General features: G+C 37.0%; 4 protein-coding genes across 4 annotated transcripts; 3 read left to right on the forward strand and 1 right to left on the reverse strand.

Annotated features, from left to right (window-relative positions):
* Positions 1-4,376: 4,376 nt before the first annotated feature.
* LOC126762816 (piggyBac transposable element-derived protein 2-like) lies at positions 4,377-5,560 on the forward strand. Its single transcript, XM_050479859.1, has 2 exons — positions 4,377-4,653; positions 4,850-5,560. Exon 2 carries the CDS (start codon positions 4,853-4,855, stop codon positions 5,558-5,560), a length of 708 nt encoding a protein of 235 aa, XP_050335816.1. The 5' UTR covers positions 4,377-4,653; positions 4,850-4,852.
* A 3,700-nt stretch (positions 5,561-9,260) lies between these two features.
* Positions 9,261-9,737, reverse strand: LOC126762817 (collagen alpha-1(I) chain-like). The gene has a single exon (XM_050479860.1). The coding sequence runs from the start codon at positions 9,735-9,737 to the stop codon at positions 9,261-9,263; it is 477 nt and encodes a 158-aa protein (XP_050335817.1).
* A 559-nt stretch (positions 9,738-10,296) lies between these two features.
* LOC126763228 (collagen alpha-1(XXIII) chain-like) lies at positions 10,297-10,968 on the forward strand. The gene is made up of 2 exons (XM_050480539.1): positions 10,297-10,452; positions 10,508-10,968. The coding sequence occupies exons 1-2, from the start codon at positions 10,425-10,427 to the stop codon at positions 10,966-10,968; spliced, it is 489 nt and encodes a 162-aa protein (XP_050336496.1). The 5' UTR covers positions 10,297-10,424.
* Positions 10,969-16,000: 5,032 nt separating this feature from the next.
* Positions 16,001-17,060, forward strand: LOC126763210 (probable serine/threonine-protein kinase kinX). The gene is made up of 2 exons (XM_050480515.1): positions 16,001-16,031; positions 16,159-17,060. The coding sequence occupies exons 1-2, from the start codon at positions 16,001-16,003 to the stop codon at positions 17,058-17,060; spliced, it is 933 nt and encodes a 310-aa protein (XP_050336472.1).
* The last annotated feature ends 7,514 nt before the right edge of the window (positions 17,061-24,574 follow it).

Raw genomic sequence — 24,574 nt, forward strand, 5'->3', positions numbered from 1 at the left:
TTGACGAATAAAAACAAACTCTATAAGTCACTCATTATTGCTTTCCTGCTATATGGTTCAGAGGCATGGACGATGAAAGCATCGGATGAGCCGACGTTACGAGTTTTCGGGAGAAAGTTTCTGCGGAAGATTTATTGTCCTTTGCGCATTGGCAACGCCGAGAATCATATTCGATGGAACCAGAGGACATAAAACAATGAGAAGATGCAAATTGAATTTTGTAAGTATGAGGCAAAAGTTTTCTTATCTTTTTAACAATTTTTTCAAAATACATGTACACTTATTTGATCATTCCTTTCATTTTTGGCCTTTTGGCTTATATTTTTATCGGTTTATATGCAATCATACATATGTACATACATATGTATATAATTATAATGAGTATAATTTTGCCAATTTATTGAATCCATGCAAAGTGATATTTATAGTCAATTTTCACTTGCATATTACTAAAAGATATTTTTGTATTATATTGCTTTCTAATAGAAATTAAATTTATAACAACAATACGTAGGTTGCTATATATATTTCTGCCCTAATAATGTAAATAGGCATATTTATCAACGAAAATGGGGTTTTTTTTTTTCGTCGATTGCTGTTTTGTTTCGGGCTCATACGCATAGATCCATGATTCGTCACCTGTGACGATCTTATAAACGTCTTTTGAAGCACCGCGATCGTATTTTTTCAGCATTTCTTTACACCAATCCACACGAACCTTTTTTTGAGCGATTGTCAAATTGTGCGGGATCTAACGAGAACAAACCTTTTTTACACCAGGTGTTCAGGCAATATCGAATGCATGCTGGCGGGAGAAATACATAGGCATGCCTCTATCTGAAGGTATGTTACATGACGGTCTTGCATTATCAGTTCACGTACGGCATCGATGGTTTCTGGCAAAAAGGCTATTTTTGGACGACCTTCAAATTTTTCTTTGAGCGAGCGTAAACGATTGAATTCGTTTACCAGTTTTAATATCAGTTATAGGTTTGGTGCTTCATAGATAAAAGATTTTAGTTCATCGATGCACTCTTGTCGCGATAATCCACGTCGAAAGTTGTGAAAAATGATCGTACGAAAATGTTGTTAATTCCATTTTTTGGCCGAGATGATTTTTTTAATTCCCTGTAAATTCACGATTAAATGACAAAACGTTCTGAGTGATGTTATGCTAAAAATGTCAAACTTTCCAATGGAAATGTCAGATTACACCTGGCAACTGTATTTATACATGCACATATGAATATGTGCGCATTCTGAAATGCAAATTATCATTTTATCACTTATCAATATACTGCATGTGCGCGCTTTGCTATATTTGGACATACACACATACTACATATATGTATATTTGTATACATTGCCGAACAATCAATACACAAGCATACATACATACATATGTATGCGTTTTTTTTTGTTTTCGGATGGAGAATCTTCAAAGATATCGTCATTTTTCCAGACGATATGCACGACTCGTATTGGCCGCACGCCCAAGCAGGACTTGAGGCACAGTACGCCTACGTACTGAACCTTGAACTGCGTTGTCACTGCTTGTATTTGGCCCACGGAACTGCCGTAAAGCATTACACCGTGGGACTAAGTTTAGCTATTCGGCTCTTCATTCACGCATTTTAGCTCTAATTCCGAGTAATCCTTCTGTTTTCGTTGTCACTCTTTCTTTCTTAACTCTTGCATAGCTATAGCTGCCCACGCTCTCATTCTGTCCCAGACCACCTTCAATTCGGTCATGTAAAGCACTATATTCTCTGGTGGCACTCGATCGTTTATCACATTCTCTATTTGTAGTCTTTCTTTTTCATATTTTGGGCAGGAAAAGAAGATATGCAAGTCGTTTACGCCGCGGCTGCTGCAGAAGGAGCAATTTGTTTCGTCATCATGTCCATATTTGTATAAATAGATAACAACTACGTCCTGTTAAAAATTGCGTAAGATAAAAATCAGTTTCCCCATGTTTCCGTTCTATCCATGGTTCTATGCTTCTAATAAACCTTTGCGTCTGTCTCCCCGTAGTTGCTTCGTCCCATCTTTTCTGCCATTCGTTTAGGCTCCTTCGTCTTTCCTGCTTCCTCTCTTCTTTCGTTAAGCGAGCGCCAGTGCTTTTCGTTTTATCGAATACTCGCTTAATTTCCATGACCATTGATGCTTTTTCACAGGCTTTCTCTATATGCGTCTTGTAACTTAACCTCGAGTCTATCATCACTCCCTGATATATCAAAGATTGCTGTGTGGTAATCCGTCATTATTAATTTTTCCTGCTTGAGATTAATACTGCTTCTGTCTTTTGGCCAGCTAGTTGAAGCTTTGACACCATAAGACATTCTTTGATTTTTGTCGCTGCATGATTGCACAGATTGCTCTATTTCATGAATTTCTTTCGCTACCACAGTCACCGCAATGTCATACGCGTATCCAATTATTTGCACCTCCTTGAGCAATGGGAAGCGCAGCACTCCATCATATAAGATATTCCACAAAAGTGGATCCAGGACTAAGCCTTGTGGAACTCCGCCCGTCACCATATAGCTTTGTGGTCCATTGTCTGTGTCGTATAGAAGAACCAGGTCCGACAGGTAGTTGCAGATGATCTTCAGCAAATTGAGTGGTGTTTTCTTTAATTAAAGAGCTCTTATTATATGAGACCAGTAGGCTGAATTAAAGGCATTCTTAACATCGAATGTGACCAGTACTCTTTAGAGCCATACATTTTCCCCACCGTATCTAGCATGAAGAGTGGTCGGTACGAGTTTGGTTGTCCAAGCGGTTTATTTGGTTTTTGTATTGGAACCAAACGTTGCATTTTCCAAATTTTTGGAAATATGCCCTGTCGTATGTACTATGCGAACAGTCTTGTAAACGGGTCAGTGTTGTGTTTAATCGCGATCTTTAGGGCCTTGTTAGGAATACCGTACAGCTCCGATGTCTTGTTATTGGCAAACCGTTCTACTGCCTCTACAACCTCTTTGTCAGTGACTGGTGCAGACATTGTTCCAGTTTCTTATAAGTAATATACATACTTCAAACGGTTGCGCGAGATATAGAATTTCTATTACAGACTTTAGTAGCGTGGGATAGGTTGGAGCTTGACCTTCGTGTCCTCGGACTTTTGTCATCACTATGCTGTAACCGTCATTCCATGGAGATCCGTCAAGTTTATTGCACAGCTCTTTGAAGCAGCAGGTCTTTCTCCTTTTTATAGTTTTATTTGAGGTCGTTTCGCTTCCTCTTAAAGCATTTCTGTAGCACTGCGTAATTCGTCGATGGTCACTGCGCGTGTATAGGACGCTTACCTGCCTGGGAGCTACTGACAAAAGTTATGTCAATCACAGAACCGCGCCCGTTACCAGTATTTAACAGCACAATGCCCAGCGTTGAGAACGCCTTCAGGAGCGCATCTCCTCTCCTATTTGTGTGGGTGCTGCCCCATTCTATTGCCCACACGTTGAAGTTTCCTGCCACAATGTTCATTGTTGTATTTGCAATATCTCGTACCAGATTATCTAGAACTCTTTAGTATTCGTTCCGTTGGACGCTCGGTGGGATGTAGCAGCTGTAAAAGTTTGTGTCACAGATTGTTGTACGTGTGTAGTAGGCATGTCCTGATAATAGCTTATTTTGAAATACCTTGTCCCCGCAGGCCTATACAACTGATTTTTTCGTTTGATCGGAGCTCCATTTTTCAGTACCAAGATTTTTATACAGCTCGCTTAGTATTGCTATGTCCACTTTATGCTCAAACAGCGTTTGCGTAAGTGACCCTTGCTGCTTCGTAGTGGTTGAGGTTAAGTTGCAAGACTCTCATGTTTTGGCCCCATGCACGCTTGTTGATACATAGGACATTTTTTGCTGCCAATTTAGTGGTCTATGCTCTCTCGAATATTTTTTCTACACGCGTCGCAGAATGGTTTCTTGTCGCATGTCTTCACAAAGTGCCCCTTTTCTCCACATTTGAGGCAGCACTGACCTCTGTCGCCGTATTCTAAGCACCTATAGGACTTCTTAAGGGTCGATTTCTCCCTGATCCGGCACACAACCTAGCCGATTTTTATTTTACTCGCATCAAGCAGTAATTTCGTTTGCAGAGCAGGAAGACTAGCATGTCTGTTTGCGTGCCGCATAAGCTGCTCTTATGCTTTTAATCGATGCTTTGTAAATGTCGCCTATCTCCTTTATTTGAGCACGTATAGCACTACACAGAGAACGTTTATCATAGACAGAGAACACGACACGGTAAACGTAAAAATATTTTTGGCTAACTCGGTCGAGATGAGCTGAGAATGAAATAAAAACTATGCTCAGAACTATATATTGCTGTTACCGACTTATGTTAGCTTGTTTGCTTTTATTTTTTAACCCTTTGACGACCACGGGGACACCGGTGTCCCAAATAGAAATAATACAATAAAACAGTAATTAAAAAACTTATTTTATCTTTTTGTTATTTTATCTTATAGTTTTTGAACGTACGTTTTTCATTTTATATGCTGGCAACACAAAAAAAATATCGTTCTTTGTCTATGGCTATCGAAAACTGAGACTTCGTTAAGCGCGCGAATCGAGTATTTTGTAACAGTACATAAAAGGTGTAAAACTATTTTTTAAGAATTTACAGTGTGAAATAATCATAGCCTGGTAAGTCAATTTTTATTTTATACATATATTTATAAAACTATTATTTATGTTGTGTATAACGATAAGTCATAATAAACATAAAGGGACACCGATGTCCCCATGGCCGTAGAGAGATACTATTTATGAGGAATAATTATGTTGTCGTACTGATGTTTTTCGTCAATTACCCTTCATTTTCTTATTCGTGTCGTTACAGATTATGTTTCGCAAAGGACGCGGCCTTTTCGAACTTAAAGAAAATGAAGTGCAACAGATTTTGATGGCTGATAACAGTGACGAAGAGGACAATTTACTGCTTGACGAAGAGGATCAAAGGCTTTTGACTCAGGATGATGATCAAGGGATTGTGGACGTGGAAATTGACGGTACGATAACTGAACATACTGACTCAACAAGACCTGAGCCTTCCACATCAGCACCTGTAAACGAAGCACAGCATCAACCCGTCTTCAAGTGGAATTCGAGAACATACGCACCAAATGTTTTTCGTGATGTGGAATACGACTTCGGGAAAGTGCAAATCTGTCAAGAAGCTGAAAATGGACTATTGACTCCCTTTGATATATTTTGTTCAGCGACAAATTTTTATAATTTAGTGCAATATATAGTACCGGAGTCAATACAATATGCTCATCAAAATGGACGGGAGTTTACTATTGATCTCGAAGAAATGAAAGCATTTCTTGGGATGAATGTAGTCATGGGCTATCATATCTTGCCATCATTGAGGGACTACTGGTCTACAGAACCAGACATGGCAGTACAATTCATATCGAATGTTATGCCAAGGGCTCGATTTGAAGACATTCGCCGGAACCTACATTTCTGTAACAACGAAGCGGTAAGAGACACAACTAGCTCTAATTATGATAGGGCATACAAAGTTCGGCCAATAATAACACAGTAAAACAATCAATCGACGAGCATATGATAAAATTTAAGGGTCATAATGTAATGAAGCAATACATAAAAAATAAGCCTGTCAAATGGGGCTTCAAATTATGGTGCCGATGTGATGCTGCGACCGGTTATCTATTTGAATTTGATCTATATACGGGCAAACGAACTTCTGGAATCGAGTATGGATTAGGTGAATCAATAGTACTACAGCTAACGAAAAAGGTTGAAGGCTTAGGATGTGAAATTTATATGGACAACTTCTTCAATTCACCTTTACTACAATATAAGCTGATTGATCAGAATACTAAGGCGTGTGGAACAATTCGAACTAACAGGAAACAACTTCCAAAAACTGCACCTGCTGACAAAACAATGAAGCGTGGCGATATTTACTCAACGAGTTTCCATGGCATAAGTTATGTCAAATGGATGGATAATAAAGGAGTACATTTGTTGACCAACTTTTTGTCGCCTGTAGAAACGGACATCGTAAAGCGCCGCAAAGCTGATTCAGCCGACAAAATTGATGTCAAATGTCCTAGGATTGTGTCACATTTAATAAAAATATGGGTGGAGTAGATCTTATGGATCAACGTAAGGTGTGCTATAAATAGATCGAAGATCGAAGATAAGATAGAGTACTACCTTCGCCTTTTCTTCGATTTGTTCGATATATCGGTAAATAATGCACATACCATATATACTAAGCTGCACAGTGAAAAGCAATTAGAGGGAAGCCTGCTGTCCACCTTACAGTTCAGACAGGTAGTCGCAAGGAGTTTGGTAAACGGCTACAGTACTAGACAACGTGGAGTCCCTACTACAAAAAATAGTGCAGTGAGCAAATATGTGAAGCGGCAATTATCGATGCACCCCATGGAAAAATCCTCCACCAGAAAGAGGTGCGCAAATTGTGCGAAATATAAAAAAGAAAATCGAACAAACAATATGTGTGTTCTGTGTAACGTTCACCTATGTTATACCAATGAGAGAAATTGTTTTGCTGATTATCATAACTAATAAACAGTATTTCTATAATATAAGCGTATTTATTAACCTATTACCCCATTCTCACAAGCAAACTTAATAAAAGTAAAATTGAGATTGTTTGAGTGAAACGTATCTATTATCGACCATAGGGACATCGGTGTCCCAAAAAATTCCAAAAACACTATAATAGTTTAGTGTGTTTTGATTTGAAAATTTATTTTTTATAGACCTAATGAGTCAATATAAATAGCTAAAATACTTGCATAAGGTCCCATAACCTTATGGTTCTGAAAGGGTTAATACGCTTTTATTAGCTTCACTGTATGTATGTTTGTTTGTAACTTTTTTAAGTGGTACTGATACCTAGAATATTTGAGCGACACTGTAGGATGGCTACAGTAAGTTTAAGCAGTTCACCAAAAAGATGCGCTTGAAAGTATGCAACATTTATATAGATATAAATAATGAATAATAATAATGAAGGAAAAATTCCTGCATTATTGTGAGAAAAGCATGGGGTGCTTTGTGACATATTTTTCATATATCGAGCATTCCACGCTATTTTCACAGTAATGCAGGAATTTTTCCTTCATTATTATTGTTAGTTTATACAAAGAATTATTTTTCACTTTTTAGTTTGATATGCTTGAAAAGCGTGTTTTTTTAGTTTTTTTAAACTATATTTCTATAACTTTATATGCAAACATATGTACATATGTATGTATGTATGTATGTACTCAAATGAATTTGTTCTGTGCATATTTATGAATACAGGTGCAATTGAATACATTTTAATTAATTAACTTTTTCAAAGCAATATATGTACTTATGTATGTATGTAGTTAATGGAAAAATAAGTCATACTTTTTTAATTATTTCTTATATTTGATATACATAATTATTTGTATACTTTATTACATATGTATGTACTTATGTATATATAAAAAGCAATCATAATGTACTAAAAAACTTAATATATTACAATAGTGATAATTGTAAGTACATAAATCCTATCATTTATTATCCAAACTTATATTCACATGTATCATGACCATATTCGTTTTCGCGAATTCAAATCATACTATTACCACTTATCAGTAATAATTTGTGCGCGCTGCTCATATGTATGTACATACTATAAGTATATGTATGTGCCTATGGCATTGACACACAAATTATGCATAAGCAAACCTACATAACCATATGCGTACACATGTAAATATGTCGCCCACAGAAACTACAAACATTGTTCTCCAAAAACAACATTTGTCTCAAATAGCACTTTCAACAAGCAAATTCGCTTCATTCCTAAAAGCAGCCACCGTCACATCTCCCCGAGCATGCCTTTGTCCACAAGCGTCTTATCGCGACGATGGCAAAAGCTAAAAATCATAAATTGAACAACTTTCTGATGATTGCTCTAGAAAGGAAAACTGACAACCGCGCAAACTCGCAAAACACAGAAAGAAGTGACAAAAGTGGCAACATAGCTGTTGTCGATTTATAATATTTGTCAATTCTAAAATATTTTTCAGTGGCTCGCAAACATCTGCGTCGATATAAATGCACGCTCATACATATTTACCCAAGTTTGTTGGTAAAGCTGTTAGAGCAGCAAGGGAATCGGTGACAATCGGCGATCGTTTGCTTATTTTTTCGGCACAGCTCGGATTTTCGATCAACAACACAATGTTGTGTCGCTTTGACGTCGCGTCAGTCAGTTCGACAGATTCACTCTTCGACATGAAAGCAAAGCACGCGAGCTTCGCTATTGGTTATCCGTGTCAACGGAGATTTCGCATGAAGTATTAAGTGTACATATTTACATACATATGTATGTACATATGTTGCATCTAGACAAATTATGGCCTGTCATATTTGTTTACATCCACACATAATTATAAATGAGCACATGTGCGAACGCTTGGTCTTTTTACATGATATCGAAACTTTTAATAACTCACTCTATTATATGTATGTATGTATACTTGCAAAGATTTTATGGAATACATCATAAAATAGGTCAATTTTAAAATACATACTTATGTGTTTTCATAACTAATATATGTATGTATGTATGTATACCGATCCAAAAATTATAAGCAGAGTCGTTTGTGCATAGCAAATAAGCGAATTTGTAAGCATACATTCCTTAACATTGGAATTATCATCATTTTTCTCATTTAACATTGAAAATGCTCAATTCTGCTATTTTCAAGTCCCCTGATGTAAAACTCTGGTGAAACACGCTCATAATTTGTCTGTGGTGAAACTCCCTCATCTCTGCCGAGTACCCCTACCAAAAGTTACGATATTTGAAACGTGATAAACGTTCTCACTGGTTCTGATACGTTCTGTGTTACCATTCTGCACAGGGTGGTGCTTCCTTTAAAGTAAAATGATTGAAAACTTAGCTACAATAAATTTATTCGCAGCGCCCTCTAACGGTTGATGTTGTAGCTTATATAGCAACAATCTGGGTTAACAGCGCCGGCTCCTCAATTTGTGGTTATTAGTCATCTGTCAGTTAAGTTCTTGTTTAAAAAGAGGTTTTTTGCCCAAAGAAGAAGTGTTGGTTAAGTTAACGGGAACTTAACTGGCAGATGGCAGCAAACCAGACATTGAGAAAACGGCCTTTAGTGATAGAAATGCAATTCAAACAAAGGACTTAAGCAACAAACTTAATTTAAAGCAAAAATATTTTAATTTAACACAATTCAACTGTCATCATATTCGGTTACATCATATATACTATAGTCGTCAAAATTATAATTAGCTCTCGCCGATGCTGCCACCGCATTTACGCCCGGCAAACCGCGCGGTCCTGGCACACCTGGTGGGCCACGCGGACCCATTGGGCCAGCAGGACCCGTAAAACCACGCGGACCACGACGACCGCTCTCACCTGTCGGCCCACGAGCACCGCTGCGACCATCATTGCCACGCTCACCCGGCCTGCCTACTGGACCGACATCACCGGGATCACCGGGCGGACCCTTCTCACCCGGATCACCATCCGGACCGACTTGACCGTTCGGACCAGGCAAACCCGGCGGACCAGGTGGACAATTACAGCCACCAACACTGAATCCAAAGCCACCACCACCGAAAAGTTGACGCGGCGTTGCGTAGAGTAACGGTGCATAGTAATTGAATGCTGTGTTGTTTCCCAGCCCCTGCTGTAACAGTTGCATATTGTTGATTGAATACGCTGCATTGGCATAAGCCTGTGACTGTTGGGGAACAAAGGCGAAACAGGAGCGCCAGCAGCCAATGAATACTAAAATAATGAAAAAGTTGTATTGAATTTCTTGAGTGAGGATTATTGGATGAGTGTACTTAGCAAAAGTTTGTTGACGAGCTGCATTGTTCCGTTGGAAATGCTGACGCGCATACAATTTTCCCGGCTTTTATACCTTCGATAAAAGAAATTTCGAGAGAAAATTATTTTGGTCTGAGATTTATCTTAGTTTAATTAAGTAGAACGCATAAATATTTATGGCGGCCCTTCTGGTTCATCAAGTATTTATGGCTTAATCAAGTTAATGCATTTTCATTGCGTTTCCTTAATTTCCAAAAGCTTGTGTCTTTAAAATGAGTGTAATTAAATGTTTAGTATCATTAAACTTCAACAAGTGCCATTAGATTAAATTTGAAAATATATATGTATAGTATGTTAGGAAATTAAATATAGGGAGCAATAAATTATTTAAAAAAATAAAAAAAAACTCAACATAAAGATAAGCACCAAATTTGAAAAACTAAATTTTTTTTCTAAATTCTCCAAGCAATAAAAAACCGATTTTTTATTTCAAATTTTTGACAATTTTTCTATAAATAGTCGACACAGCGCCGTCCTCACGCGCAAACGGCTGGAAAACATGGCTCTAACAACAGTTACTTTGTTCTGTAAGTAAAAGAAAATTGTTATTTCACACAGTTTACTCATCCACACATCTTACAGCTCTACTCATACCCGCCCTCATCAACGCCATCACTATAGAATCAACCGAACGTGAGCCACGCCGTTTACTCATCAGTCGAAATCGCAACAATCTTCCCAGCTATGCGACACCACAATGCATTTGTATGCCGGGCGCTCGCGGTAGTCCCGGTGAACCAGGTACAGCGGGGGTGAAGGGACCACGCGGCGAAACTGGTTTGAAGGGACCAAAAGGACCACAAGGTGCTATTGGTCCGCCGGGACAGCAGGGTGCTAATGGGCGTGACGGTTCTATTGGTGCGCCTGGTTTGCCAGGGCCCAGCGGAAGACGTGGCTTCCCCGGTGGACGTGGACCGCCAGGGCCAATGGGTCCACCTGGTCTGCCAGGACCGCAGGGAGCGCAAGGGGCACCTGGTGTTACTATAAGTGCAACGTCCACAACATCGTCGTCTTCAACATCGTCATCTTCTACGCGGCGTTAAAGTGAATTCATTTTAAAGCTTTTATGTTTTGTCGCAATCGTATTTTGTGTAATCTGTATAATAAATTATGTAAGAGTAATATATGTTTGTTTAATTTTATGCAAGAGAAAGATATTTGGAGGATAGACATAGGAGCTCCTCCCATAAATCCTGATTTAAAGTTCTTGCACCATAGAAAAGTGTTGAGACATTGGCTGTATAGATTTGAAGTACCTAAGCTCTCTTTGATCTCTGCTTCCAAACATTGTAAAAACAGTTGTTTGAAAAAAAATTAAATTGAACATATGGGTTAAAGCTTAAAAATGATTGTTTAAATTCGGCCGGATCTTAACCATACAGCTGTTGAAAATTCTTTTAGACGAATATACTACATTGAGCAAAAAATAGTAAGACTTTTTTCATAATTTTAAAATGTTTAATTTATTCTTCAAAATCTATGTCGTCTCCTCATGTCCCCAATACATTTGTGCCAATGTTATTTTTTTCAATCCTCTAAGGAGTTGTTAAAGTCAATTTCCGAAAAGACTTCAAAGCGCATTGCGATTCAGGTGAGATGTATTCAATTGACTCAAAATGGTTTCCCTAGTAGGTTTGCTGAATAGCCAGAACTACAACTACTAAATCAGACGAATACGGGTGTTATGGCACGATATTGGTTGAATAGTTGGCGAAAAAGTCATGAAGAATCAATACAGTATACGACGGTGCATTATCGTGGTAAAAAATAAAAAATAAAAAGTTGTCGGTCCATTATTTTGGCCTCTTGTTACGAATAACTTCGCGCAAAGGACGCATAACACTCAAATAGTATTCCTTGTTGACAGTTTTTGTCGGTCGGAAGGAATTCGGGGTGCACCACAACTCGATAATCAAAGAAAACTGACCATAACCTTAATTTTTGACTTGCTTTGACGTGTTTTTTTCAGCTTCGGCTCACATTTGCCACGATTTTCGGCCGATTGATCGTATGTTTCCGGGTCGTAAGCATAGATCCAAAACTCATCGCCAGTAATAACATGATTCATGACGTCGTGGTAGTCAGAAAGCATTGTTGCACAGAAGTTAACGCGAAAAAAATGAGTGATTTTGGAAAAAACGTGTTTTCACTTTTCTTAGGCACAAAGGATCTTTCAAAATGGTTCATACTGATCCTTCCGATCGTCGATTCTCAAGCACCAATTCCTTTATTTTATTGACGTGTTGATCATCAGTTGATCTTCATGGCCGTCCTGGACGTGATTAGTCGTCAACGCGTTCTCGATGATCTTTGAATCAGAAAATTAAAAGACAAAGACATTCTGAACTGTTGCCCTATCTCGAAAAGTCGAAAAGAGTTTTCGCCGCCATCACAGCAAACCGATGTTTGTTTTGAGACAAAATTTACAAGACACCAAATTCAGTTATTTAGTTTTATCAAAAACACACTTTTAGGTTAGGTTACTTCAAAAATGGTTGAGAGATCGTAGAAGACTTCCCTTGTTTTGGACGACCTTTGAAGATAATATTAAGAAAATCGTCAGGTAAGTGTTAGAGAGATGGAAAGAGTGCTCGACATATACTAAATTCGTTCAAATAATTTTGCTGGATATTTTGGGTATGAAATGCGTTCTTACTCGACTCATGCCGATAAAGCTGAATTTTTTTTTTTTCAAAAATAGTACGATTGCGAATGAATTAAAAGACCAAAATTCAATGGGTAATATCGATCAACTACCATATTCACCAAACTGAAATTGCCGCTCCGTGGAACCCATTTTCAGTCGATGGAAAAGATAAAATGATATTCGCTGAAGGAGCTGAATGCAAAGTGCAGAAAGTGCTTATGAAAAGTGTTGCGGGGACTGGAAAACTCGTTGACATAAGTGTATTACATACATCTGGTGGAGATTACTTTGAAGGGTACAAAATAAATATTAATGAGTGATTACATATTTTTCGTTTTATTTACAATTTCCAGGTACTTTTTTGTAGATGTATATGTAATGCAGATCAGATAACCCATTTTTTCCAAAAAAACAATCGTCGTATGCCCTTAAGCATTGTCTGTCAACTTTTTCATTGCAACAATATAACTTTAATGAGCCTGTATAGAAATACATAAACATGCACACACACGAAAACAGTTTTGTTTTTGAAGATCACTCAAACTTTCCTCCGCGCAATTAAACCCGCTCTCCCCAAAGGCTCATAATACTCTTCTCTACAACTTTCAACAAGTTATTTATTTTTGTTTTTCTATTCCTATTGAGCTTTACGTACAATGAAAGATTGCAATTCCAGCATCACCTTAACGCCGATCATGATCATTAATTATGCATAAGCCAAAACGATCTTTTCGATCTTGTCGAATATCAACTACTGTTGTGATGCTCGCGCCTCTGTTTTGGCTATATTTTATGTTTTGTTTTGATCTAACTTTATTATTATTATCTGCCTTTTTGTGTTTCCTTTAATTTTTATTATTTTGTGTGGAAGGTTAATGCACCTTCTGTCACTAAGCGCCCAATCAATGTGTGTTATTGTGTCTCTTGGTTCGTTGAAAGGCAGCGAATGCACACAGAAGACGATGGTAAGTAAAATGAAATGAAATGAATATTCAAATCGGTCCATAAAACCAATAAGCAATGACGTTGCTTTTAAGTGGCAAAGAAGAAAGTTTGGCGTAGTCAATCTTTGAACTTGAAGAAAGTTGTTGAAAAGCTATTAAATTAAAATGAAAAAATATAACGCTGATGTAAAGCAAGTACTTAAGGAGCGCTAAGCCCTGGCAGAAACGAACGCGCCACAATGAAGAACTAATTAGCATAAAATAATTCTTAAAAGACCTTCTGGCTTAAAGTGTGTGGACAGATTTTGGATAGCATATCATTACTATTTTTAAATGCATACCAGATACTAAAAGTGTCTTAAGATTCAATTCAAACGAATTTAGATTAAAATATTCATATAAATATGGTAGAAGTCATATTTCCCGAAACATTCATCATTAGTTGTTCCTATTCCCTATGTCCTTTGTTTTGAACGGTAAAATTAATATAGGTTTTGAGAAATTGTGATCTGATCTGAGATTGTTCTGTGTATTACCCTAGATTAACTTAGTGTGACTTCACTTGTTGTCAAGCTATTCAGCTTCATTATTTCCGTATAGTATCCCCAAAGAGTTAGTCAGTTGGTACGATTATTAAACTTACTATATCCGATTGATTTGGATATACTTAATACTTAGTGACTTTGGTATCTGCAAGATTTCCTGGCTTTGCCAAATGATTCGAAGACATATTAAGAGATAGGGAAAGGTCACATAGCGAAGGATAAGAAAATTGTGCAGGAATATAACTCTCACTTCGACATTTTTAATTTCGAATACGAAGGTGTTGACTCAAACCATAGAGTTATGGTCTTCTTTAGTCACTTATACAAGGGAACTCTTTCCAAAGAAAACTTAAAAGCAATTCGTTTTCTTCTCTTTGATTAAATTAATTTTATAAAAACTGACTAAATGTCAATATTACGGTTGTTCAGTATTAGCGCTGTCAAGGTGAATGCGAATCATACTATTTTTCACGGTTTTGCTCATTCCAAAATCTTTCACGGAATGTTCCTTATTAAAATTTAACATTTAACATGACTTTCTGAATTTATTTAGCCTTTTCCGCCAATCAGGTTTTCAGATAACGAGCTAAAATTTCGCACACGTCACTTTTCTTCCCAAAAAGCTGCTCATTTATCGGAACCGCAGATATCGGACCACTAAAGTATATGTCTGCCTTACAAATTGAACGAACGGGATAAACTTCTTGCATGGAAAGTTTTCTCATTTTAAGAGATATCTTCTGAAGACTTGGCATGAAAACTTGGCACTTCAAGGAGCCGCTATAGCGCATACAGCGACCATACAAACTGACGAACAAAATCAAATGCTTTTAAGTATGTTCTGAACTAAAGCAAGTTTTGACTTGTTTGAGGCCTCCAAACGTCTTTCACTTTATTTCAAACGAAATTTTCAAGACTGAGCACCTTTTCTACATACATATATGTATGGTATGCATGTAGTTAAATGATAAAAATAATGATTTAGCGATGACACCTAGTACTTATTTTAATTTTAATGCTATTAGTAATCACTCGTAAACCCATTGCCCAGCCTCTCCCCAGAATTATATCATATAATTTTTTGTTCAGTATCTCGCTAAGGTCACTTGATGATTTTTTAAAAGATAAACGTTGGCATTATTCACACTTTATGCATTATGTAAGAGGAGGTAATGTCTTTACAACCGTTGGACAACTTCCATTTGACTATACATATGTATATACATACTCGTATGAGTATAATATATACAGACATTTTACGCCAATAATACAATTTACTATTTCTTTCTTAGTGCAAACGAATACGTAACAAATCATAGTGACTTAAATACAACAACACTGAGTCAACAACTAAGGTGTCAATACCAAAAATCAATATGCCAATTTTAAGTCGATTATTTAAAACGAAATATTAAAAGCAAATTTAAATAAACAAAAAAACGAAAATCAGAAGTGCAAATAATTTCGCTTTCTTTTGAAAACAGATTAACACAACAAATACAAAACCAAAACCTTAAAATGTAGGTTCGAAATTTCAAGATGAGCTGCGGCGCTCTGTGCCAAACAACTCGAGCATAAAACACATTCAGCAATTTGAAAGATGCTGATCGAGAGCATTGCGAGCAGCATTTTTTCCTGCGGCAAACGCGCACTGAGACGCCGCCAGCACGTCACCATTATTGTCATTGTTGAGCGGCGAAATTGATTTTGGTTTTTACTTTCATTTTTACATATGCCAACAACTGCTAGTACTATTTTTCGTATACGTACATATATACAATCTGGTGTATGTATGTGTATATATAACTGTGAATGTGGTTATATGTATGTATATCCGCTAAATATCCAAACATAGCTGGGTATATAAAAGACGGCGGCGTTGCGCTGAATTCGCTCATAAAGATCGCGCAAACTGCAGACTGAGAAAGTAAAATACGAAATGGGTGTCCGTGTCTTTAACTGCTGTGCCGGTGGGTTTCACCAAATTAATAGCAAATAATAAAAATAAAAAAACACTGTAAAAAATAATATAGAAGACACACATTTTTAGTGTTTCCATTTAAATTTTGTATTTTTCAACAATTTTGTCGCTTTCAGTTTTACTAGCGGTATTTTACGTGTGCTTTGGCGCCACTGACGCCGCCGCCATAAATGGTGGTCCTCGCAGCGCAAGCGCACGCGCCTTGACACCAGCCAACGAAAATGTGCACGCGGTGCGCGTCGCCCGTCAAGCATACTCTGATGAAGACGAATCTGAGGAGGAAGATGATATACAAGCGCAAAATTTCGCACAACAGCAGCAACAACAAATCCCCGACGATTCACAAGAAGACAGCGATGAGGATGATGCCGATGATGATGGTGATGATGACGGCACACGCCGGCGTCGTCGCGATACACAGGCCGCAGAGAGTGCGCAATCTGAGTCACCAATGCATGGGGAAAGCGCCACAGTACCAGAACCTTTACCAGCGCCGGCCACAAACGGCGTGACCGATGCAATCGAGAAGGAACCCGAACACAGCGCTGAGGCTAACGCACCTACCGTGGCTGCTGCGCCTAACGCACCCTCACGCAATACTTCTGTACTCATACTCATACGCGATGCATTGAAGAAAGTGACCACACTGCCCACCGAGCAAGTGGCCACCAATGCGCTACAGTACTTCCAGCTCTTCGAACATTTCATACAACAGACCATAGAGAATGTGATTGGCGATGATGATGATGATGAGGATGAGGCTGCTGGTGTTGCGGCAACCACTATCAAGCCGGATGGTATTTTTACGCCGGAGGAAGAAGAGATTATTGCTGGTGTTGAAGAGATTCTGAAGGAACCCGAATTGGTCAATAAGCAACCAACTCAGGAACCGAAACCAGCTGAGACACCGGCGGCAGTAGAAAATGTAGTGGGTGAAACGAAACCAGCTCCTCTTCCGGACATGGTTACAGAAGAAAAACCAGCAACGGCTGCGGTAACAGCTGCAAGCGCGGCTTGATTGTAGCAGTTTGAATGGGTTTCTTCAGACATGTAGTTGTATGTATTTATTTATTGCATAGTTTTTTAGGAAAATAATAAAAAAAGTTGTTCGTAAAATTAAATGTTTTTTTTGCCAATATGCGTAGTCTTCCGATTGCTTTCTTCCAATTCGCATAGTTTGTTGTTCCATTGAAATACATTTTTAAAAAAATTTAGACAAGAAGATTTAAGAAAAAACCGCTAACCTTCCTTTCACTCACGTAACCATCATTACAACAAAAACAACGAATGGATCCGAAGTTATATTTTTGTTCAGGCCGACTGTAAGAATATTTATGTATATAAGTTTCAACTCGAAAAAATTTCGAAATTGATTCCTCCAGAAAAGTTATTAACCACAGATAAGAAATTTCACTTTATTAAATTTCAAAATTATCGGAGTGTGTTAATTCGACAATTGATAGACGATTTATTTTGAATATTAATAAAAATGGCTTATCTGTAGAACCATTTACCGATTTCGATTTTCAAAAAATATTTAAAAACAGTAAAGAACCCTCCGTAGCTTTTATAAGAACTTCTAAAAAGTTTTGGAGTTGCCACTTTCAATTAGTAACAGTAAGAGCCAATATCAACACTAGCCTTTTCTTAAAATTTCCACCATAAGCCAACACATCGAAAAGAGCACGAAAAAAAGTGAATTAAGAGCCACGCCAGCTGTGTTAAAAAGCGGCGAATACAAGGGGCGTTCCAAAGTTCCAAAGTAAATAGGAATCTTTTTGAATCTAGCGCCTCCTGGTGGCGCCATCTATATGTCGACTGGTGCGTTAGAATCGATCTTTATCGATTGTCCAGTGAGAATTTCATGACATTTCATTGATTGAAAGTGAAATTATTGCGTTTTAAGTGTCAGTATATTTGTGTTATCGGTGCGAAAATGAGCTTCGAACAAAGAGCCAACACTAAATTTTGTTTTAAAATTAGTAAAACTTTTACCGAAACATTTCAATTGATGAAACAAATTTAAGGCGATGATTGCCTATCCCGTAGCAGAACGCACGAGTGGTGATCACCGGAAATTCCATCGAAACTGTGCGTGAATTCATCAAAAATCAGCCGAAATCAACATTGAAATTCATGGAAATGGAATTGAACATCTCCAAAACATCGATTTATCGCATTTTGACTGAACATTGAGGCTTACGAAAGGTGTGTGCACGGTTTGTTCCGCACAAATTGACTGACGACCAAAAATTGCTCAGAATCCAACATTCGTAGGATATCATTAACCGATTATTTGACCAAAAATCACATTTTAATCATTAACCACTCCCCGTATTCACCTGATATGGCACCGTGCGACTTCTTCCTTTTCGGAAAAATGCATTTGTCCATGAAAGGAAAGCGTTATGCAGACGTAGAGGCCAATCAAAAGGCTTGCACCGTCATACTGGCGGCCATACCGGCCAACGAGCTAAAACACTCATTCGACATGCTTTGGACCGTGCAAAAAGCTGTATTGAAGCAAAGGAGCCTAATTTGAATAAAATAAATTGATTTTGCCGAAGAAACCATTTGTTCTGTTTGTTTTTAAGTCCTGTTTACTTTGGAACGCTTCTTGTAATATCAACAGCTTCACTAGTTTGCGATGCTAATATCTGGCTTTAGAGAGGTAACTCATGTGCTCTCTTAAAACCAAGACAAGTGCCTAATAAGTATATAAATATCAAACCGAAACGGAATCTAAAGACACAACTCGGAAAATAATCTCTAATCTTCGGTTTTTGTAACTAGGAAAAAGTTCTTATAAAGCCTGATCGTATAAAATGTCTGAAGATATCAAGGAACGCATCACCAAATCCAAGAAGAAATACTAGATCGAGCATTTTGTGACTTTAGGCTTGACTCAGCAGTATATTTTTAAATTCTTTTATAACCTTTTATGAGAACATATGTATGTATATGCTGGACCCAATGGAGATCATTTAGATCAATTATCGAAATGAAAGACAGAAGAAGTGTGGTGTGCTACTGCAGCTTAAGTGGAAATCGTGATAACCATGTAAGCTTAAAATCGAAACCGTAAAGAAAACTCTGTGGTAAAAGCCATTATGTATTATACAAATATTCTTTACTAAGAAGAGAACACACATATAGATATATATAAAATTTCTAATAATGAAATATGCTTAATTTCTCTAGCTACTTGAAACCAAAAGTTTTCCGATGTCACGTCGAGACAATGCAACCGCTATGAACTTTCACTTTCCCAAACAAAAAACCGAGAAAGAAATCATATCGACCAGGCAGTCGAAAACAAGTTCTATGCAGCTAGTAAAATGTAAATTCGGTTGCATTCAAAACTATAATTACATCATTCTTCGATGGGTGTATAAAAAGACAATGATGACACTTAAGTGGTGGCAAACGTCAAGTGGAAGACAAACCGAGGAAATGCAATTGAGGGAAGCAACAACGGCTGGCTGCTTTTGTTTAGGTTGGAAGTTTGAAAAAATAGAGTACACATACTTATAGAAAACCCTTTTCACATTTTCCATATTTTTATGTCGAATTATAGTGTTGATCTGGTGCACTTGGTTCACGCAAAGCGTAAAAGCCGCCAGTGTAGGACGCCCAGTCCCAAATGCCTACGCGCCACAAAGGCATCTGAACACACGCGTTGATGAAGTAAGGAGTGCTGCAAGCTATAGGCAAGCTGATTATGATTATGATGAAGAGGAAAATGAGGATGAAGAAGTTGAGGAGGAACTGGAAGCAGCTTTAAGTGGCGCCACAAAAATCGGTGGAGTAAATGTGGAAGCGGAGGAAGGAAATAATGGCGACGATGATGACGAGGAGGAAGAAGAGGACTATGAAGAAGATGATGAAGATAATGGTGGTGAGGAGGGACGCGCAGTAAAAAGAAAGTTTTTAATAGAGAAGTTTGTGGGAATAAAAATGTAATAACAAAAACTTTAATTAGAAATACTTCTCATTTCATAGAAAGAATTTCAAGGAAAAAAATTTAAAAACCTGAAGCTGTTGTCATTGCACATACATATGTATTAGAAAAGCATTCGAAAACGGATAGTGAATTGTTCATTTTTCCTTTTAATCTCAGTTCCAAACCTTTTTTTTTATTCATCTTTTGAATATTAGTTACCTACAGTCAATTGATTAACTTCAGAGTCTTTCCTATATTGTTGAAATGAAATAGTAACATAATTATTATTCACCTACAGCTAGGGAAAGGGTTCCCTAGTTGTACGACGACGCAAGGAAAAATTACCTAAAGCCTGACTTTTGTTGTCGATACATGACATCCATCTATTAGAGATTTTCTGACTTCAAAGTCTGTATTTAGAATCCAATTTTTAACTCTAGCTTTCAATTTGGGACCATAAACAGGCGCTACAAGAAAAAATAAGTTTGCCTTTAACCTGATCTTCTCTCACAAATGATTTTATATGAACTGCGAGAATTCCACGATTAAATATATATATTTTTGCTACGATTCTTTACTTTAATCACAATTTTGGAAGCAATAGTAACTGTTTTCTGTGGTTAAGAATTTTCTACACCCCGAAGAAACGTTAGAGACGCAATAATGTATACATATATACGTTTATACATATAACTTCAGTATATATAATATACACAGCTGAGTCGCTTTAGCCGTCTGTATATCACATTGGCTGCACCGAAGCTAATATACCCTTCACAGCTGCATTTCTTTTAGTAACTATGTGTTCAGTTTATATGAAAGCTATATGCTATAGTAATCCGATCTGAACAATTTTTTCGGAGATAATATTATTACCTTAAGCAGTAATCCATGTCAAATTTCGTGAAGATACCACGTCAAATGCGAAAGTTTTCCATACAAGTTGATTCTCGTTCGGTTTGTAAAATATATGCTATAGTTAAAAATATATCTTCAGTTTCTCGTTATCTCAAATTTTTCCAATTGTTCTCCTATTTTTTTCTGAACAATTTCTTCTAATATTGTTGTCCCCCATTATATCCAAATGTAGACCCGGTCACATTATATATAAGCCGATAACAATTTCTTCGGAGATTACATTGCTGACCTAAAATAAACCTGTGCCAACTTTTGCGAAGATACATTGTCAAATGTGAAAGTTTTCCATACAAGAACTTGATTCCGATCGTTCAGTTTGTATGGTGGCTATAGCTATAGTTAACCGATCTGAGCAATTTCTTCGGAGATTACATTGTTGCCTTAGAAAATAATCTATACCAAATTTGGTGAAGATACATTGTCAAATGTGAAAGTTTTCCATATAAGAACTTGATTCCGATCGTTCAGTTTGTACGGCAGCTATATGTTATATGTCCGATATCGGCAGTTCCGACAAATGAGCAGCTTCTTGAAGATAAAATGACGTTTGCAAAATTTCAATACGATATCTTAAAAACTGAGGGACTAGTCCGTATATATACAGACGGACGGATGGACAGACAGACGGACGTGGCTAAATCGACTCAGCTTAACATACTGATCATTTATATATATATACTTTATAGGGTCTCCGACGCTTTCTTCTGGGTGTTACAAATTTCGTGAAAAACTTAATATACCCTTTTCAGGATATAAAAATATGTGGTTGGTACTCGGTGTAGGATTTCATCAAAACCACTTGGCAGCCAATATGATATACGTAAACTAGGCCCTCATTTTTTGAGATGTCGATCTGCACACACCTTCTTTTCTCCTGAATAAGCTGATCATTTGTAGGAACCCTCGATTTTAAACCAGTATAACTTAAAACTGCCATACGAACTCACCGATCAAAATCATTCTGAAGGAAATTATAGCTTCAGTGCAATAACTAAAATTGAAGCAAACGTTACCATCAATAGTGAGGACTATATTCAAATTTTTCGCGTATTTTTTGTTCCATCTTTTTAACGCCAAATGGTTCCAGCCATACAGTACGCAAAAGCAGAACTTCAAGTGGGACAAAACTTTCGCTGGGCAAATCATACCAATAAATTGCCGTTTAATCATTTCGGCCTTGACTTTAATAGACAATTCTCTCGAAATACGGCCGGTTATCCTGGAGAAATTGTTGGAAATTTTAACGGATAGAACTATCTTCGAAGCGACTTGTAGTTTGTTCACGGTTTCTAGTAAATCTTCTATCTTCTTTTCATGTCTTCTTCAACTTGAAAACTCTTATTGAAAGAATTATTTTTCTCGTGGCAGTATACATATAAGATTTAACAGCGCTATAGATGCCCTTCTTCCCATTCAGTAAAATAAAGAATTACCAATGAAACTCGCAGAGTTTGTGACTAACAGCCTTTAAACTTAATTTTAAAACCATGAGGCAGAAATAAAATTAGTTTCAACAAATTATTTAATTATATCTAATAATTTTATTTCTTCGCTATGGTAACTTATTGTATAGCGATGTTGGAGAAACTTCTCTCTTCAAAGCGCCCTTTAAACCGATACTATTCGCTTTAAACGGGATCTGCTGACCACCAATCGATAGTGTCACTGGCAGACCAGGCGATGAGTTCACATATATCGGTATGGTTATGTAAATAGGATTTCCGCTATCTACGGCGAGAGGCTTGAGTTTTTGTGGTTTTAACTAAGAGTAAAAGAAATAATGAATATAAAGTTAAATAAGTGCTGGTTATGATAAATATCATTATACATACATATGTATATGGAAAATATATTACAAAAATAAATTAATGATTACATTAGGTCAGTGTAATGAATACCTAACGTTATTGCTATGATTTAAATTATGTTGCTATCGCACTCACCACAGCACTATCAGTAACACTTTGTGTATTCTCCTCGATATCTTCAATGTTATTAATCAATTCGCGGTTATTATCATACTCCACTGCTGCCTTCTCATTCGACACCGCCACTTCTTGTATGTTTCCTTTGACTTTTTCGCCATCCAAGTTCTCCTCCTCAGCCGATGCAATTTCTTTAGCACGCTTACGCGATATTAACGGTACTTCCTTATATTCATAAGCCCCAGTTCGATCAGCATTGGGTGTCACATGTAATTGGGTTGCAACAACAGTTTCTTTTGGCACTAGCGACAGGTCAGCGGGGTCATGTGTAATCAAGTGTCGATAAGGCAGTGCGCTCACGAGCGCAACAAAAGCGCTGAGAAGAAAAAACGCTGCAAATATTTTCCAAATATTCTAAATGAATCAAGAACTCAAAGTCCATATTTTTTTTTAAATCCTACCAAACAATTTGGTGCTGGACTGCTTCATCTTTACGCTTTGTAGATAAAACTAAATTTCTCCTCGAATGTTTTCGCCTTTTTATAGAAATAGCGCAAATCTGTAAATGTGCCAACTCTCACAATACGTATTAAGTGTGGTAAAATTTTGAAAAAAAAGAAATGAAAAATAGTAGTTAACAACAACAACCTATATGATATGCAGCGTTGAGAATAAAACAACAAAAAGAATTATAAAAACGCACAAACCCGATACAATCTATTAATTGTATGTGGCAAACTTTCTATAAAACAAAGAGTCGACATAATTAACGGTTATTATAAAGTACGAAAATATATTTATATATTGCCACAGTTTATCTTGAGTTTATTTTATTGGAACCTTGTATAAGTGAACACTTTTTAATCTGCTCTTCTCCGCGTATTGTTTCACGAGAGAAACGCATATCCACTTGATTAAGCGGTATTCTTGTCTAGGATTTTGAAAAAAATCGATTTTTTTTGCATTCTTGAAAGTTTAGACTTTCAAAAATATGACCTTGGAAGGATTTTTCAAAATTCGACTTATTTTCGGAGATACAGCCGATTTTGTGACGTGGCGTCCGTGTTCACTAGAATTGTCTCCTAAACTTTAAACGCGTTTTTCTCAAAACTGACTTTTTCGGAACGATACCCGCGATTCTACTGGACCGATTTACTTGAAATTTTTATAGAGTCTACTTTATAGGCTTGTCTATGGTAGGAACAAGCTCCATCCTCAAATTTTTATTTTTATTATTTTTAAAAAATTCGAAATAGTCAGAAAAAGTGATCCAAAAATCTTTTTTTCAGGCAGTCGCCATTTTGTGAAAAAAAAATTTTCCCACTTTTCCGTAGTTCCGGCCATTGCGACATTATTCTAGATTAATAATCTTTTTTTTTTGGTTTCAGATAACTAGGAGGGTTGAAATCATGGGTATGGTCACGTGGAAATTTTTAGAAACCCCCCACTTCGTCAGCTCATAATTTTTGAAATTTTTTACTTTTTTTAGTTTTTTTCTGTACTCTTGTAAAATTAACAAATAACTAATAATAAAATGGATAGTAAAAATATTAATTATTACCCCCTTAAAGCCTTTATATGTTCTACTGAAGACAAATCACGAACTACGACAGTCGACAATATTGTAACCAGAACGCACCCGAATTGATGAGTAATGAAGAACCATCGCCATCGAATTCTTACATTATCCCAATCGAGTCTTTAAAATATATTAGAAAGAAATTTTAATATAATACAATGAAGCAG

This window comes from Bactrocera neohumeralis, chromosome 6 (assembly GCF_024586455.1).
Source record: "Bactrocera neohumeralis isolate Rockhampton chromosome 6, APGP_CSIRO_Bneo_wtdbg2-racon-allhic-juicebox.fasta_v2, whole genome shotgun sequence".
Taxonomy (NCBI): domain Eukaryota; kingdom Metazoa; phylum Arthropoda; class Insecta; order Diptera; family Tephritidae; genus Bactrocera; species Bactrocera neohumeralis.